This window comes from Piliocolobus tephrosceles, chromosome 1 (genome assembly GCF_002776525.5).
Source record: "Piliocolobus tephrosceles isolate RC106 chromosome 1, ASM277652v3, whole genome shotgun sequence".
Classification (NCBI taxonomy): domain Eukaryota; kingdom Metazoa; phylum Chordata; class Mammalia; order Primates; family Cercopithecidae; genus Piliocolobus; species Piliocolobus tephrosceles.
Window position 1 is genome coordinate 98,876,009 of NC_045434.1, and position 19,081 is coordinate 98,895,089.

The 19,081-nt window shown below is 42.2% G+C and overlaps 1 protein-coding gene across 1 annotated transcript in view; it reads left to right on the forward strand.

Annotated features, from left to right (window-relative positions):
* Window positions 1–19,081, forward strand: part of SDHC (succinate dehydrogenase complex subunit C) — a 49,780-nt gene that overhangs the window by 22,773 nt on the left and 7,926 nt on the right. Inside the window, exons 4-5 of the mRNA XM_026457042.1 lie at window positions 2,006–2,067; window positions 18,916–19,079. Of these exons, the coding sequence (XP_026312827.1) occupies window positions 2,006–2,067; window positions 18,916–19,079 (226 nt within the window). The remainder of the gene's footprint in view (window positions 1–2,005; window positions 2,068–18,915; window positions 19,080–19,081) is intronic.

The window sequence follows — 19,081 nt, forward strand, 5'->3', positions numbered from 1 at the left end:
TAATTTAAAAAGGGGTTTGATGACAAAAAGTATTTCAGAACTACTGTGGATTAAGAACTATATACTAAATCTAGAAGATTGGATATAAAAATTTGGGATAGGTAATGTATTAGGAAATAAGTGGTATGTTCAGTTTGGATATTTTGGGGCATATAATAAGGGAAGATTCAAGTATTATATGAAACTGTGGATAAATGAAACTCAGGTTTTCTTCCATCAGTGTTATACCTGGAGAAACAGGGACCCAGTTGGTATTACAGTGATTACTTTCTTTTTTTTTCTTTCTTTCTTTCTTTTTTTTTTTTTTTTTTGGAGATGGAGTCGTGCTCTGTCACCCAGACTGGAGTGCAGTGGCATGATCTCCGTTTATGCCAAACTCCGCCTCCTGGATTCAAGCAATTCTCTGCCTCAGCCTCCCGAGTAGCTGGGATTACAGGGATGCACCACCACGCCTGGCTAATTTTTGTATTTTTAGTAGAGACGGGGTTTCACCGTGTTGGCCAGGCTGGTCTCGAACACCTGACCTCACGAACTGCCCACCTTGGCCTCTCAAAGTGCTGGGATTACGGGTGTGAGCCACCACGCCCGGCCTATAGTGATTACTTTCTAATTGTACCAACTGTATATATTTATTTGCAGGCAAGGTCTCTGTCTCTCTCTCCCCACACTGGGCTGGAGTACAGTGGCACAGTCATAGCTCACTGCAGCCTGGAGCTCCTGGCCTCAAGTGACCCTCTCACTTCAGTCTCACAAGTAGCTGGGACCACAGGCCACCACACCCAGCTAAATTTTTTTTTTTTTTTGGTAAAGATGGGGTCTCATTATGTTGCCTAGGTTGGTCTTAAACTCCTGAACTCAATGCCTCCCCCCCGCCTTGGCCTCCCAAAGTACTAGGATTACAGGTATGAGCCACCACGCTACCTCCAACTTTAATGAGTGTCTTTGACTCATGTTTCTCCTTGGGAAAGGAGTTTTGAGTTATAATCATTTTTTTTTCTTAGCCCTATCAGTGATGCAGTCTGGTAAAGGTAGGAATCCTTCTCCGTAAATCTGTTTTCTTCTTTCTTTAATTTTTTCTTAACCTAATCCTGAGACAGGGTTTTGTTTTTTGTTTTTTTTTTTTTTGAGACGGAGTTTCACTCTTGTTGCCCAGGCTGGAGTGCAATGGTGCGATCTCGGCTCACCGCAACCTCTGCCTCCTGGGTTCAAGCGATTTTCCTGCCTCAGCCTCTCGAGTAGCTGAGATTATAGGCATGCATCACCACACCCAGCTAATTTTGTATTTTCAGTAGAGATGGGGTTTCTCCATGTTCGTCAGGCTAATTGCGAACTCCAGACCTCAGGTGATCCACTCGCCTCAGCCTCCCAAAGCGCTGGGATTATAGGCGTAAGCCACTGTGCCTGGCCCAGATTTGTATTTTTAAAGTAAAAAGTGGAAACATGGCTGGGCACAGTGGCTCACACCTGTAATTCCAGTACTTTGGGAGGCTGAGGCAGGCAGATCACAAGGTCCGGAGTTCAAGACCAGCCTGGCTAAGATGGTGAAACCTCTTTACTAAAAATACAAAAATTAGGCGGACCTGGTGGCAGGTGCCTATAATCCCAGCTACTCAGGAGACCGAGGCAGGAGAATCTCTTGAACCTGGGAGGCAGAGGTTACAGTGAGCTGAGATTGTGGCACGGCTCTCCAGCCTGGGCGACAGAGCAAGACTCTGTTCCCAGGGTAAAAAAAAATGACAGGAATGCAAAAGTGTTTTTTTTTTTTTTTTTTAAAGAAAATATTACCTATTCAGGAGAATTGCTTGAACCTGGGCGGCGGAGGTTGCAGTGAGCTGAGATCATGCCACTCGCTGCCAGCCTGGGCAACAGAGTGAGAATCTGTCTCCAGAAAAAAAAAAAAAAAAAGTGCCTGTTTCAGAATTAGTTTATATTTTTGCCAAGATAGACTCTCTACTATGGTGCTATCTTTTCCTTTTTAAAATTGTCGTTGTGTGTTTCTTTACAGTTGGTCTCTTCCCATGGTGATGTCCATCTGCCACCGTGGCACTGGTATTGCTTTGAGTGCAGGTATGTATATATGTTTTTACACACATACATGTGCTTCTTTGAAAAACTTGGCTGTTTCACTGGCCCTAGTCTCTGCCTCCTTTGAAACTCAGCACTTGATTTAGAGGGAACAATACATCTCTTCTAAGTTTATTGTTCCTTCATCCCTTTAACAATTAATTATGAGTTTACACTGTGCTCAGAGTCTTTTCTTTTTTTTGTTTTTGAGACAGTCTCGCTCTGTTGCCCAGGCTAGAGTGCAGTGGCACGATCTCAGCTCACTGCAACCTCCACCTCCTGGGTTCAAGCAGTTCTCCTGCCTCAGCCTCCCGAGTAGCTGAGATTACAGGCGCGTGCTACCACGCCTGGCTAATTTTTTGTATTTTTAGTGGAGACGGGGTTTCACCGTGTTAGCCAGGATGGTCTTGATCTGACCTCGTGATCCGCCCACCTCAGCCTTCCAAAGTGCTGGGATTACAGACATGAGCCACTGCGCCTGGCCCAGATTAGTTTCTTAGCAAATTTTTAAACCATTCCCTAGCACTTCCTGATATCGTATTTATTGAAATTATAGAGAGCAGAGAAATGTAATAGAGATGGGCTGGCTGACTGATCATTGATGGAACACAGTCCAAGATAAATCATCAACCTTATTTTTCCAGAAGGTCAGTTTTAGCACCCATTCTCATCACCCAGACTTGCTCAGTCCCCCAAAGACTAGCTCACTAGCCAGTCTCACAAAATCTTGATTTACAGATCAGAATGTCTATTCATTCATTTATATAATATGAACTGCAGCTACAGAGTGAATTGTTTACTGATCTTAGATAATTAGTACATCCTTTTTAGGTAGGAAGGTTTATTATGTGGAGTGCCAATTATAATCAGTTTTCTGGGATCTGGTGTATCTTTTCACAGTAGGGTCAGCTAGATTTAAAAATTATGTCTGGCTGGTGCTGGAGAAATAGACATTTTTGCTTTTTTATTTTTATGTATTTATTTTATCACAAGAATATGCATGTAACATATTTTTACTTTCTTAGCTTTCCTTTATTTAGCCTTATAGCATACTTTGCTGTCCTACCCCCACCAAAAACAGAAACAAAAACTAGATTATGTTCCCTAGATACACACTCTCAAAGCATTCTAGTTTTTCTTTTTTTTTTTTTTTTTTTTTTTTGAGGCGGAGTCTCGCTCTGTCGCCCGGGCTGGAGTGCAGTGGCCGGATCTCAGCTCACTGCAAGCTCCGCCTCCCGGGTTCACGCCATTCTCCTGCCTCAGCCTCCGGAGTAGCTGGTACTACAGGCGCCCGCCACCTCACCCGGCTAGTTTTTGTATTTTTAGTAGAGACGGGGTTTCACCGTGTTAGCCAGGATGGTCTCGATCTCCTGACCTCGTGATCCGCCCGTCTCGGCCTCCCAAAGTGCTGGGATTACAGGCTTGAGCCACCGCGCCCGGCCTCTAGTTTTTCTTTCATAATCATGATTGTCATTTACTTGTTCATTGTTGTCTTTCCTTACTGGATTGTCTGTTCCCTAAGAGGTTAGACTGCATCTGTTTGTATTTTTAATCATCTAGTATGGTACCTAGAATGCAGTAGATAATTTAGTAAATATTTGGTGACTACAAAATGAATACCACTCTCTTTTTTGTTAATGTGTTTTATATATTTGTGTCCTAAATTTCTATTCCGTTTATAATCATACTTTTTGGCTGTAGAAGTATCTTATTTTGGTCCCCTGCATACTGACTATAATAACTACCTAATTAGTATTGTATTTCAACTGGCATTTCTGTGCGATGCTATTCAGTTCAGTGGGAGCAAGAAGAGGTTATCGGACATTAGAGTGCTGCATAGGTAAATCTGAGTTTGTTCTCTATTAGTCTCCTTGAGACCTTGGGGGAACTTGTGTTCTCTCCCAGCAAAGGTGATCTAGCCCTTATATATCCACAGGGAGAACAGATGCAAACTAGGAATAGTGGAGTGCTTTCTAAAAGAAATACTCCAATGAACTGTTAGCACATATTCAACAAGACTTCTGTTCCAAGTTGATAGTCCTAGGACCTTTGCTGGCAAAGGAAAATGAGCTTATGACTTAGAACAGTGTGTAAATCCCTGCTGTGTGTACAAACTCTTCTCTCCTGTGGATAGTTCCCTGGTATGTCTGTTTTTTTGTTTTTTTGTTTTTTTTTTGAGACGGAGTTTCGCTCTTGTTGCCCAGGCTGGAGTGCAATGGCACAGTCTTGGCTCACTGCAGCCTCATGAGACCAGCCTCCCGGGTTCAAGCTATTCTTCTGCCTTAACCTCTCAAGTAGCTGGGATTACAGGCACCCACCACCATGCCTGGCTAATTTTTGTATTTTTGGTAGAGATGGGGTTTCTGAACTCCTGACCTCAGGTAATCCGCCCACCTCGGCCTCCCAAAGTGCTGGGATTACAGGCGTGAACCACTGTGCCTGGCCCCTTAGTATGTCTTTAACCTCATCCTAGGGAATTAGAGGAAATATCTTGCCTGGAATCGGTATGAAATTATATACCTGAGAGACAGAAGCCCCACTGTTTTACCTTATGTAAAGCTCTGTCTGAGCCCCTCCATCTCGTCTCTTTTGGTACTTTAGCCTGGGAGCAATGCCTAAGTTTTATTCATCACATGAGGCATCATTACAATCTTGCCAGGAGATGGCCCGTTCGTACAGAGTAGAGCAGATGGCAGCCTTCAGGTCCCAGCGTGTTAAGTGTGCTCTTGCTCCAGAAATTTGGTGCCAAATAGAGCTGTTGAGGTAGGAAAGGGAGTTTCTCTTGACTTTTGCTTTGTCAAAGCAATGGTGGCATTGGAAAAGTGCTCTTGTTTCTGTCTTCTGAGACCCTGCAGGATCTCTCCTAGGCTTCTGTAGACTATGTTTTTAACTGACGTGGTCATCAGTAGGGCTAGTGGCTCTAGTGTAGGGATCCTGTATTTAAGGAGCTGCTGATGAGACATTGGCAGGAATTATCTGAATCTAAGCCTCTGCTATTTGCAATCTCATGTGTGTGTGTGTGTGTGTGTGTGTGTGTATTTATATATGTCTATTTATAGACATATATATGTAGTTTTGTTGATAAGGATAGAGACTCCTATCTAAGATCTGATGGCATCATTTCTGTTCTTTTTCATTCTTTTGGTTGGTAAAGGGAATTGAGGTATAAGGATGATTTGTGTTGTTAGGAATCCATATGTAGCTCCTGGTTTTTAACCTGCTGGCACTGAGCTGGTGGGGATAATAGGGTAAATCTCAAGATTAGGCTATTCTAACTGTAGATTCATAATTACTTTTATTTCTACTTACTTAGAATAAGAAATTTTTAGATTGATTAAGGAATTTCTAGAAGGATGCTTTCTACTCAGTTGGGTGATATTGATGAACAGATTTAATCCTAAAAATCACTGAAAGAACAAGAGCAGTTTATTTATTAGGCTGTAGTTTCCCTTATTATCTCAATATATGTGTCACCACTAAATGAAAAAAACGATATTGACTTTTTTATTCACTATAATGATAAAAAATATATTCATTTGGGCCAGGCACGGTGGCTTACGCCTGTAATCTCAGCACTTTGGGAGGCTGAGGCGGGCACGAGGTTAGGAGATCGAGACCATCCCGGTTAACATGGTGAAACCCCGTCTCTATAAAAATACAAAAAATTGTCCGGGCACGGTGGTTCAAGCCTGTAATCCCAGCACTTTGGGAGGCCGAGGCGGGCGGATCACGAGGTCAGGAGATCGAGACCATCCTGGCTAACACGGTGAAACCCCGTCTCTACTAAAAAATGAAAAAAAACTAGCCAGGCGAGGTGGCGGGCGCCTGTAGTCCCAGCTACTCGGGAGGCTGAGGCCGGAGAATGGCGTAAACACGGGAGGCGGAGCTTGTAGTGAGCCAAGATCCGGCCACCGCACTCCAGCCTGGGCAACAGAGCGAGACTCCGTCTCAAAAAAGAAAAAAAAAAAAATACAAAAAATTAGCCAGGCATGGTGGCGGGCGCCTGTAGTCCCAGCTACTCGGGAGGCTGAGGCAGGAGAATGGCGTGAACCCGGGAGGTGGAGCTTGCAGTGAGCCGAGATCGTGCCACTGCACTCCAGCCTGGGCGACGAGTGAGACTCCGTCTCAAAAAAAAAAAGAAGAAGAAGAAAAAAAAAAAATATATATATATATATATATACACACACACATTTGTATTGGCTAGAATTGAATATTTTTCACAACTGAAGAATTATTTGGGCAGGGTGCAGTGGTTCACACCTGTAATCCGAGCACTTTGGGAGGCAGAGGTAGGAGGATTGCTTGAGCCCAGGAATTTGAGACCATCCTGGGCAACCTATCAAGACCCAGCACTTCTGGAGGCCGAGGTGGGCGGATCACGAGGTCAGGAGATTGAGACCATCCTGGCTAACACAGTGAAATCCCGTCTGTACTAAAAAAAAACACACAAAAAATTAGCCGGGCCTGGCGGTGGGCACCTGTAGTCCCAACTACTTGGGAAGCTGAGGCAGGAGAATGGGGTGAACCCGGGAGGCGGAGTTGGCAGTGAGCTGAGATTGTGCCACTGCACTCCAGCCTGGGCGACAGAGTGAGACTCCATCTCAAAAAAAAAAATTAAAAAAAAAATTGAAACATTAGCCCGGAGTGGTGGCATGCATCTATAGTCTCAGCTACTAGGGAGGCTGATGTAGGGAGGATTGCCCAGGAATTCAAGGCTGCAGTGAGCTATAACTGTGCCACTGCACTCCAGCCTGATGACAGCAAGACCCTATCTCAAAAAAAAAAAAGAAAAAAGTTGTATTTTTTCTGTCTTTACTTTCTCTCCTAATTCCATGATAGAATATAGTAGCTGTTTTCTATATAGTAGTTATACTGTTTTCTTCAAATGCTGAAGGTCCCTCCATCAAAATCACAAAGGAACAGGTTTTTGCCAGGTGCATGACTTAAGCAAATTACCTAATTCTCTAAACCTCAGCTTATTCCTTATAAAATAGGCATATTAATAATGCCTATCTCAGAATTCTTGGGATTTCAAGAAACTTTATGCTCTTGGTGTTGCTTTATGGAAACAAGGATGAGAAACATGATACATTTAATAGCAACTGTCTCTTAGAAGATAGTGTGCCCTGGACCGAATGGCAAGAGAAATTGGATCATTTGGTCTGAAATGAAGTCAGTTCCGGCAACTGTGATCTTTGCATTCTTGTGGCCCTCGTCCCATTCATTTTTCACACAACAAAAAGAAAAATCTTTTGAAAATAAATGGAATCATGTCACTTCCTTTCTTAGACTCTCCCAATGACTGTGTTCACTTTAGCACTTAGATTAAAATTCAGATATCCACCATGGCCTTTGCCCTGCCAGCTCTGGCTCTTCCCTAACGCATTCCTGCCATTCCTCCCTTTGCTTACTATGCTCCAGCCACACTGGTGTTTGAACTCATTGGAACAGGCAAAATTATTTCCCACCTGAGAGCCATTGCATGTTTTGTTTCTTTAGTCTGAAATGCCCACCCTGACCTCTTGCTGCACTGTGCTTGGTTAGTTCTTTCTTATCCTTTACATCTTAGCAAAATGTTAACTCAACGAGCACTTTGCTTACCACCATGTTTAAAGTAGAAGCTTCCTTATTTCTGTTTTACAGTACTCTATTCCTTCATAGTTCTTAATTGTGCTGTGTTGTTTCTTACAAAGCTTTTATTACACAAGTTGTAATTATTTTATTTTATTTTTTTTTACTTCATTTTATTTTATTTTATTTTTTATGTTATTTATTTTATTTTTTAAATTTAATTTAATTTAATTTTTTATTTTTATTTTTTATTTATTTTTATTTTTTTATTTTTTAATTTTTTTAATTTATTTTATTTTATGTTATGTTATGTTATGTTATGTTATGTTATGTTATGTTATGTTATGAGACAGAGTCTCGCTCTGCCGCCCAGGCTGGAGTGCAGTGGTGTGATCTTGGCTCACTGCAAGCTCCGCCTCCCAGGTTCACACCATTCTCCTGCCTTAGCCTCCCCAGCAGCTGGGACTACAGGCGCCCGCCACCACGCCTGGCTAATTTTTTGTGTTTTTAGTAGAGACAGGGTTTCACCGTGTTAGCCAGGATGGTCTCAGTCTCCTGACCTTGTGATCTGCCCACCTCGGCCTCCCAAAGTGCTGGGATTACAGGTGTGAGCCACTGCGCCTGGCAGTTGTAATTATTTTATTTGCTAACTTTTTATACATCTGTGTTTTTTTGCTTTTTTTTTTTTTTTTTTGAGACAGAGCCTTGCCCTGTTGCCCAGGCTGGAGTGCAGTGGCGTGATCTCGGCTCACTGCAACCTCTGCCTCCAAGGTTCAAGCAATTCTTCTGCCTCAGCCTCCCAGGTAGCTGGGATTACAGGCACCCATCACCATGCACAGCTAATGTTTTTATTTTTAGTAGAGACAGGGTCTCACTATTTGGCCAGGCTGATCTCGAACTCCTGACCTTAAGCAATCTGCCCACCTGGGCCTCCCAAAGTGCTGGGATTACAGGCGTGAGCCACCCTGCCCAGCCAAATCTGTGTCTTTTTTTAGACTGTAAAGTCTTAAAAGAGTGGGTACTCTATCTTATTTACCATTCATACCCTCTAGCACTCAATAGGTGCTTAGAAAATCTTTACTAAATGAACGTACCCATGTAAATCACTTTGCTCATAGTGGTCACTTAGAAGTGTTCATTTTTCCTACCTTCTAATTAACCTCCTATTAAGCATTAGAGATTAGATAGGGATAATACATAGTCTCTGCTCTCAAAGATAGAGGAATCTAAGGAGTAAGACAAATATTTATAATTCTCTGTGATAGCTTTTGTTGTTTTTGAGATGGAGTTTTGCTCTTGTTGCCCAGACGGGAGTGCTATAGTGGGATCTCAGCTCACCGCAACTCTGCCTCCCAGGTTCAAGTGATTCTCCTGCCTCAGCCTCCCGAGTAGCTGGGATTACAGTCACGCACCACCATGCCCGGTTAATTTTGTATTTTTTAGTAGAAACAGGATTTCTCCATGTTGGTCAGGCTGGTCTCGAACTCCCGACCTCAGTTGTTCTGTCCACCTTGGCCTCCCAAAGTGCTGGGATTACAGGCATGAGCCACCGTGCCCGGCCATGATAACTTTTTAATAAGATACATGAGACCCCAGAGGAGAAACCAACAAGTACAGTCGTCCCTTATTATCTGTTGGAGATTGGTTCCAGGATTCCTCTTCAGATACCAAAATCTACAGATACTCAAGTCCCTTATATAAAAGGATGTGGTATTTGGATATATCCTATGTACATTATACACTTAAAATCATCTCTAGATTACTTATAATACCTAATACAATGTAAATGCTATGTAAATAGTTATATTGTTTATGGAATAATGACAAGGAAAAAAAAAAAGTCTGTACATGTTCAGTACAGATAAAATCATTCATTTCCCCAACCCAGTATTTTCAATCCACAGTTAGTTGTATATCCACAGATGCAGAATCCATGGTTGCAGAACTCAGGACACGGAGTTGATTGTGCTCTAAGGGAGTTAGAACGCTTGAAAGAAGCGTGAACAGGAGAGTTTGTGAAGAGGAGGTAGAGGAGGGCATTCCAACAGAAAAATTCTTTTATGGAAAGGTATAGGGATTGGAAATCACTCGGATCATTGGATAATTATGATGAGGTCTGTTTCTTTCTTTTTTTTTTTTTTTTTTGAGATGGAGATGGAGTCTTGCTCTGTCGCCCAGGCTGGAGTGCAGTGGTGCAATCTCGACTCACTGCAACCTCCGCCTCCCGGGTTCAAGCAGTTCTCTTCCTCAGCCTCCCAAGTAGCTGGGATTACAGGCACCTACCACCATGCCAAGCCACCACACCCAGCTGAGGTCTGTTTCTTAAGAATGGTGTTTATGGGGTCGGGTACGATGGCTCACACCTGTAATCCCAGCACTTTGGGAGGCCAAGACAAGTGGATCACAAGGTCAAGAGATTGAGACCATCCTGGCCAACATGGTGAAACCCCATCTCTACTAAAAATACAAAAATTAGCCGGGCGTGGTGGTGTACGACTGTAGTCCCAGCTACTCGGGAGGCTGAGGCAGAGAATCGCTTGAACCCAGGAGGCGGAGGTTGCAGTGAGCCAAGATCACGCCATTGCACTCCAGCCTGATGACAGAGTGAGACTCAAAAAAAAAAAAAAAAAATTATGTTTATGGGAGAAGTGATGGAAGATAAGGCTAGAAAGTGGGCCAGATGGTGGACTCTGATTGCCATGCTGTAGACCATGATAAGTCATTAAAAGTTCATGTTCTCTTTAGTTCCAGTAACAGGACAAGCTGGCCTGGATAAATACAAAATAAATTATTTATTTTAACTATAGAGATTTTATGGCTAATATATAAATTTTAAAAAACATGTTAACACTAGTTTGACTTTAAAATAGAATTTATTTAAATGGAACTTTAAAATTTTTTTTTTTTTTTTTGAGATGGAGTCTTGCCCTGTCGCCCAGGCTGGAGTGCAATAGTGCCATCGTGGCCCGCTGTGCCTCTGTCTTCTCCCAGGTTCAAGCAATTCTCCTGCTTCAACCTCCCGAGCAGCTGGGACTACAGGTGTGTGCCACCATGCCTGGCTAATTTTTGTATTTTTAATAGAGACAGGGTTTCACCATGTTGGCCAGGCTGGTCTTGAACTCCTGACCTCAAGTGATCCGCCTGCTTCTGCCTCCCAAAGTACTGGGATTACAGGCATGAGCTTCTCTACCTGGCCTACAATGTTTTAAAAGGTTGAAAGAGGAGACTAATAGCACTCTTCCATTGCTTAGGTTTCATAAGGATTAAAATACTTAGGGCTGGGTGCGGTGGCTCACAGCTGTAATCCCAGCACTTTGGGAGGCCAAGGCGGGTGGATCACCTGAGATCAGGAGTTTGAGACCAGCCTAGCCAACATGGTGAAACCCTATCTCTATTAAAAATACAAAAAAAAAAAAAAAAAAAAAAAAATTAACCAGTTGTGGTGGCACGTGGCTATAATCCCAGTTACTTGGGAGGCTAAGCCAGGAGAATTGATTGAACCTGGAAGGCAGAGGTTGCAGTGAGCTAGGATTGCACCAGTGCACTCCAGCCTGGGTGACAGAGCGAGACTGTCTCAAAAATAAATAAGTAAAAAAAAAAAAAAAAATACTCAGGATTTTTCATAGTGACAGAAAAAGTCTAGTTGAAATTAGGTACATGCTTTGAGAATGGCAGATAGCTGAAGCTGCAATAATGAATGAGTCTAGGAAAGCGTAAATAACAGATAAAACATACAACATAAAGCATGAGATTAGGAAGAGAGAATAAAGATGCTAAACAACAGATATTTTAAGCTTTGAACCAGTATATACAGATATTCATATATCTGTATATGAATTGTATAATTAGCTTGAATGGATATAAGAATGGTCTTGAATGTTTTGGGTAGTCTTTAAAAACAGAGTCAGGCCAGGTGCCGTGGCTCACGCTTGTAAACACCGCACTTTGGGAGGCCAAGGCAGGTGGATTGCTTAAAGCCAGGAGTTTGAGTACAACCTGGCTAACATGGCTAAATCCCATCTCTACTAAAAATACAAAAAATTAGCTGGGTGTAGGTGGCACATTCCTGTAATCTGGGCTACTTGGGAGACTGAAGCATGAGAATCGCTTAAACTCAGGAGGCAGAGGTTGCAGTGAGCCGAGATCATGCCACTGCACTCTAGCGTGGGTGACAAAGCAAGACTTTATCTCAAAAATAAAAATAAATAAAGTAAAAACAGGGTCAGATGGAAGAATCAGAACTTTCATGAGAGATTGCCTGAATTTGTAGGCAAACCTGCTGCTCAGGCAGGTAGCCTATTCTCTAGAAAAGCCAAAAGATTTAGATTCATAAAGTAACTGATGGGCTTTGAAAATGACTGTGTTTTTCCTCTGGGCCTGTCATGAGATGGGATATTAGTTATTGATTCTTACATATCATCTGTTATATTTTAGAAATCCTGGTTATTCAGACTGAGTATAGAAAAAGTGAAAAATTGGCCAGGCGCGGTGGCTCAAGCCTGTAATCCCAGTACTTTGGGAGGCCGAGACGGGCAGATCAGTAGGTCAGGAGATCGAGACCATCCTGGCTAACCGGGTGAAACCCCATCTCTACTAAAAAAATACAAAAAATTAGCCGGGTGAGGTGGCAGGTGCCTGTAGTCCCAGCTACTCGGGAGGCTGAGGCAGGAGAATGGCCTAAACTCGGGAGGCGGAGCTTGCAGTGAGCTGAGATCCGACCACTGCACTCCAGCCTGGGTGACAGAGTGAGACTCCGTCTCTGAAAAAGTGAAAAATTGCAGACTTTGGAATGAGGCCGATCTGAATTCAGTTCTAATTCTGTCACTAACTGTGAGACTTTACCTTGAAAAAGTTATTTGTCACTACACCTGCCACCAAGCCTCAGTTTTTTTGTCCACAAATTTGGATAATACCTTTTTTTTCTCTTTAGTTTAAAAAATTTTTTTGAGACCAAGTTTCGCTCTTGTCTCCCAGGCTGGAGTGCAGTGGCATAATCTCGGCTCACTGCAACCTCCGCCTCCCTGGTTCAAGTGATTCTCCTGCCTCAGCTTCCCCAGTAGCTAGGCTTACAGGCACACATCACCATGCCCAGCTAATTTTGTGTTTTTAGTAGAGACAGGGTTTCACCATGTTGGCCAGGCTGGTCTCGAACTCCTTACTGCAGGTGATCCACCTGCCTCGGCCTCCCAAAGTGCTAGGTTTACAGGGGTGTGCCATGTGCCCGGCCTAGTTTTTAAACAATTTTTTAAAAATAGAGATGAAGTTTCACAGTGTTGCCCAGGCTGGTCTCAACTCCTGAGCTCAAGCGATCCGCCTACCTTGGCCTCCCAAAGTGCTGGGATTACAGGCATGAGCCACCATGCCCAGCCTTGATAATACCTTTTTGCCGTGTATGGGGCAACAGTTAGAATTTAGAGACCTTGAAACAAGTATAAATTCTTTCACAGTGGATATGATTTGCTCTCCATTTGAGAAAAAGAAAAGTTTATACATGCCACTGAGTAATGTAGTGCAGCTGAAAACATCAATGAAAGTTCCAGACTCATAAAAACATATGTATTAAATATGTACAATTTTTTCATGTTTCAATTATACCAAATAAAGGTATTTTTTTAAAAAAATCAAGATAACCCAAATGTGTTAGAGACATAAGATCAGAATGTGATTGAAATTAAGTAAGGCAATAGTTCAGTTGGTAGTATTATATTCTTTCTCAGGATACAAACTGGCAGCCTGTGGGCCATGCTTGGTCAACAGATATACTTTGTTTCTTTGTACTGTGATGAAAAGAAATGGAATTTGAGTGCGTTTAGGTGGAACATACATACTTCCCCTGTCCAGCAGTTTTCTATGAGCACCACTAGTCTATATGGCCTTAATTGCCTTATACTCTGCTTGATTCACACATCTGTTCGGCTCCTGTAGGCATCTGGGTTTGACCTGCCTCTTGGGACAGACAAAGAATGAGATGAGTGGTGGTGACAGTAAGAGGGAAATGGGTAATCAGAAACAAAAAAGGAAACAAGAGAAGGCCAAGGAACCAAATATTCAGTGTTTATTCTCTAGAGTCAAAGGAGAGAGACATTGAACCTGGAAGGCACAAATTATCTAGTCAGTGGAGAAGTATGTGTGGTGCACGTGTGATTCTGGTTTATCCAGCCTCAGCTTGGCCTAAATGACATTTCTGTCAAAATTATTTCCTCCATTTGCTGTAATCTGCTAATTTTTAATTTGGCTTTCTAGGTCTTGGATTTTGGTTATTAGAAGAGGTTTTGCCATCTATCTTCTATACTTTAGTCTCTTGTAATTTTGACAAGCCTGAAGGTAGGCCTTGGGCTGTAGAAAATGCAACAAGAGTTCTTGTCATTTTTGAGATCTCTTGAGAGATCTTGTAGTTACTTTTCAGTCTGCTACATTATCATTTCTTTTTCTACTTAAAATAATGCCTGTTAAGGATTATAAACATTAAATACTGTATATGAAATTCCCAATACAGGCTTGGTGGTGATTATTATTTACATTAATAATCAGAATAGTTAATCTTATACCTCTCAGAAAATGTGTGATTATTTGTAGTTTAAAAAGTCCTTCTCAGCCCTTCCTATTTCACAACTGCTGACTGCTGCATCTAGTCCTTGCATTACCAGTTGGGATGACCTGGCAAAACTCCCACCAGAAGAGAAAATGCTTCTCAGAAATGCTTTACTTTACCTCACTGCATGAATACTCTTGACCTTGAGAGAGAATCTGTGGGGAAGCAGATGGGTAGAATACATCATGATGAGATTAGTGTAACAACACTGTAAATAAAAGAACAGTTACATGCTGTCACACTGAGTTTTAATCATCAGTTGGACAGCTTCATGAAGGCTCTTTTAGATGTTTTCTTTTCATTTGCTGTGACATCTGCAGGGGCTTGCTAGGAAGAAGTGTCTGAAAGAGCTTATGATGACTTCTGGAAGTAACAATAGGACTTGCTGACAGTCTGCACAGTTACATATATAGGACTTAACTGGGGTGGGGCCAGCAGGAACTTGTCTTGGCAGTCAAGAAAAAGCACCATTTAATTTTTCTTAGTGATTAGATGGGACAGCTTCAGTGGCTTTATTTTCCCAATTGAAAGTGTTTAGCTATTAGAGGACTCTCCTGAGGCACTCAGGTTCTAGGCGTGGGGTCAGTTTCCTGATTCCCAGTATACCGAACATCAGAGGAGAATTCAGAAAATCTCATATTTAATTCTCATATGTTTTTCATTTGTAATGGTTAAAGCTTTGGCTAAAGTAGCTTTCAATTGAATTAACTGATTAATATTCCTGTTTGAAGAGGTGGAGCCTTTTTTGAAAAATTAGTGAGGCAGCCAGCCAACATGATCTCTCTCCTAATTATATCTGGGTTGGAATCTGGTAATAATTCCAGATCTCCTTGACCTCCCAGAGATTTGTATAAAACATTTTTTTTTCCTGATTACAAGAACATATTGCCAAGAAGGAAAATATTATAGAAATGTGTACTTAGAAAAGTTACCCATAATCCCACCAGTCAGAAATAACCATTATTCTGTGTATATCCAGACACTGTATCATTTTATGTTTTTTTGTTTAAGGACTCAACCCATCAGAAAAACACCACCTAATTCAAATACGACTATTGCTGTAGCCATTATTTACTGAACATTTACATAATTATTTAACCCTCATAATAATCTGAGAAACAGGAGTATCTTCATTTAAGAGCTTAAGAAACTGAAGTGGCCGAGGCGGGTGGGAGGCCAAGGTGAGTGGATCACCTGAGGTCAGGAGTTTGAGACCAGCCTGGCTAACGTAGTGAAACCTTGTCTCTACTAAAAATACAAAAACATTAGCTGGGCGTGGTGGCACACGCCTGTAGTCCCAGCTACTCCGGAGTCTAAGGCAGTAGAATTGCTTGAACCTGAGAGGCGGAGGTTGCTGTGAGCTGAGTTTGTGCCACTGCATTCCAGTCTGGGCGACAGAGCGAGACTCCATCTCAAAGAAAAAAAAAAAGAAAAGAAAAGAAAAAATTGGTGTGGGGGTATGTAGTAGTAGAATGATTTTGGAAACATTTGACTTCTTTAGAGGCAGTCTTCTCTTTTTGAATTGATTAAACTAATTGACATAATTCTGTATTATTCATAGGAAGACAAAAGCTGAAGACACTGTTATTCACATCCTAGTATTTCCATGAGTTTTAACTCTCGTAGGTCGTTTGAGAGTAGGTGGTGTTATCCTAGGATAACACCATATCAGGGTCTGGTCTTCTGTTGGTTAATATTGGTATGTGACCATCGCTAGGACTCAGCTATGAGCCTGCTGCCCCATTTGGTGCCTAGATCAGGGATGAGTTTGCCCAGATATCTAAGGTATATGTTTGGCTATTGAAGTTTCAGAGCTTTGTGTTGGCACTGAAATTCAAAAGATAGATAGAACCACCATACCCAGCCAATCATAATTACTTACTAATGGGATATATATGCTGTTGGATATTATACAACTCCTCCAACCTTAGAAATCAGATTGGACACTACTAACCTCATTTCTTGTTCCACACTGATTTTCACACAGTGCTTCATTTTTGTTGAAAACCCAGCTTTGCAAAGATGTGATCATTGTAAGAAATCTAACATCTAATGTTGAAACCGAACTACCTTGAGCTCGTAGTGGTTCACATATTGACCAACAGATGTTAAGTGTCACTGTGGTTCATTTGAATATGTAAAGTATCCTGTAGGACCTGTGAGTTTGCTGTGGTACCCCAGGGCAGCTTGGTGTACAGTTTGGAAACCACAGTTCTAGCAATGATCCCAAACTGTCAAATCAGGGTCTCTGGGAGTTGTGGTGTGGGTACTCTTTTTTGCTTCCCCAAAATATTTTTTGGTGATTATAGGAAACAACTGGCCTCTTATTTTTTTCTTTTTCTTTTTTTTTAAATTTTATTCCCATTTTACAGATGACGTCTTATTTCTTTGTGTGTGTGTGTGTGTGTGTGTGTGTGTGTGTTTGTGTTTTGTTTTTTGAGATGGAGCCTCACTCTATTGCCCAGGCTGGAGTGCAGTGGTGCGATCTCAGCTCACTGCAACCTCCGCCTCCCGGGTTCAAGGGTTTCTCCTGCCTCAGCCTCCCGAGTAGCTGGGACTACAGGCATGTGCCACCACAACTGGCTAATTTTTGTATTTTTAGTAGAGATGGGGTTTCATTCACCATGTTGCCCAGGCTGCTTGAACTCCTCACCTCAAATAATCTGCCCACCTCGGCCTCCCAAAGTGTTGGGATTACAGGCATGAGCTACTGCACCAGCCAAGATAACATCTTATTTCTAATTTGAGTTTCATATTTGTTATACTTGATTTGTCAGTCATTGGTGGTTGATAGTCACTGAGCTCCAACAAATAATGTAGCCCTGTCAGACATTAAAGTATTCATACTTTTTCTTTCACATAGGGAAATAATCTTCCAAATATATACACATAGTATTTATATTATATCATTATGGTTTTGATTTGCATTTGTCTAATGGCTAATGATGTTAAGCATCTGTTCATGCACTGATTGGCCGTTTATTTATCTTCCTTGGAAAGATGTCTAGTCAGAGCCATTTGTCATTTTATTAATTGAGTTGTAAGAGTTCTTTATGTATTCTGTGTAAAAGTCCTCCGTGATTGGCAAATATTTTCTCCCATTCCTTTGGGTTGTCCTTTTACTTTCTTGATGGTATTATTTGCAGCACAGAAGTTAGTAATTTTGATGAAATCCAATTCATCTGTTTTTTCTTTTGTCATTTATGATTTTGGTGTCATCTGTGAAACCACTGCCTAATCCAAGATCATGAAGATTTGTTTCTGTGCTTTCTACTGAGAGTTTTATAGCTTTAGCTCTAGCATTTAGGTCTCTAATTCATTTTAATTTAAATTTTTGTGTAATAGAGATTTGAATGATTTTACATTTTTTCTCTCTTCAGAGGGTAGCAACACTAGAAAATAAAGATAAAAAATGGGCCAGGCGCAGTGGCTCATGCTGCTAATCCCAGCACTTTGGGAGGCCAAGGTGAGCAAATCACTTGAGGCCAGGAGTTTGAACCAGCCTAGACAACATGGCGAAACCCTGTCTCTACTAAAAATACAAAAATTAGCGAGGTGTGGTGGCATGCATCTCTAAGGCCAGCTACTTGGGAGGCTGAGGCACAAGAATCGCTTGAACCCAGGAGGCAGAGGTTGCAGTGAGCCAAGATCACACCACTGTACTCTAGCCTGGGCAACAGAGCGAGACTCTGTCTCAAAAAAAAAAAAAGAGAGAACCTAATTTTTTTTCCTCACTCTTCTCTGAACTGAGTACACTGTTTTTACCTTTTCTTACTTAGATGATGAACTAGATGATATAGCAAGGCATGACTTCTGAACTGGCAGGTGAAGTGTTTTTTTTTTTTTGAGACGGAGTCTCGCTCTGCCGCCCAGGCTGGAGTGCTGTGGCCAGATCTCAGCTCACTGCAAGCTCCGCCTCCCGGGTTCACACCATTCTCCTGCCTCAGCCTCCTGAGTAGCTGGGACTACAGGCGCCCGCCACCTCGCCCGGCTAATTTTTTGTATTTTTTAGTAGAGACGGGGTTTCACTGTGTTAGCCAGGATGGTCTCGATCTCCTGACCTCGTGATCCGCCCGTCTCGGCCTCCCAAAGTGCTGGGATTATAGGCTTGAGCCACCGCGCCTGGCCACAGGTGAAGTTTTTAATGAGAGGGATGTTGAAAGGAGGAATAATGTACTAAAACATATGGCACATTTAGTTTATGATCAGATCCCAAGTAGTCTGTCTCCCACTATAAACTTGAACATGAGTTTAAATCTTCTCCTTTTCAAGGCCAGGCGCAGTGGCTCATACCTGTAATCTCAGCACTTTGGGAGGCAAAGGTGGGCAGATCACTTGAGGTCAGGAGTTCGAGACCAGCCTGGCCAACTTGGTGAAACCCCGTATATAAAAATACAAAAATTAGCTGGGTGTTGTGGTGGGCGCCTGTCATCCCTGCTACTCAGGAGGCCGAAGCAGGAGAATCGCTTGAACTTGGGAGGTGGAGGTTGCGGTGAGCCAAAATTGCATCACTGCACTCCAGCCTGGGTGACAGAATGAGACTCTGTCTCAAGAAAAAAACAAAACAAAAATCTTCTCCATTTCAAAATGGTTTAGAATTGTATGAGGTGCCAGGGGTCCCAGTTTTATGTGTCATATTAGTTGTAACTTGTGAGCAGCCGTGACGAGCTACTTGGTTTTCTCCTCAGGGGTCTCTCTTTTTGGCATGTCGGCCCTGTTACTCCCTGGGAACTTTGAGTCTTATTTGGAACTCGTGAAGTCCCTGTGTCTGGGGCCAGCACTGATCCACACAGCTAAGTTTGCACTCGTCTTCCCTCTCATGTATCATACCTGGAATGGGATCCGACACTTGGT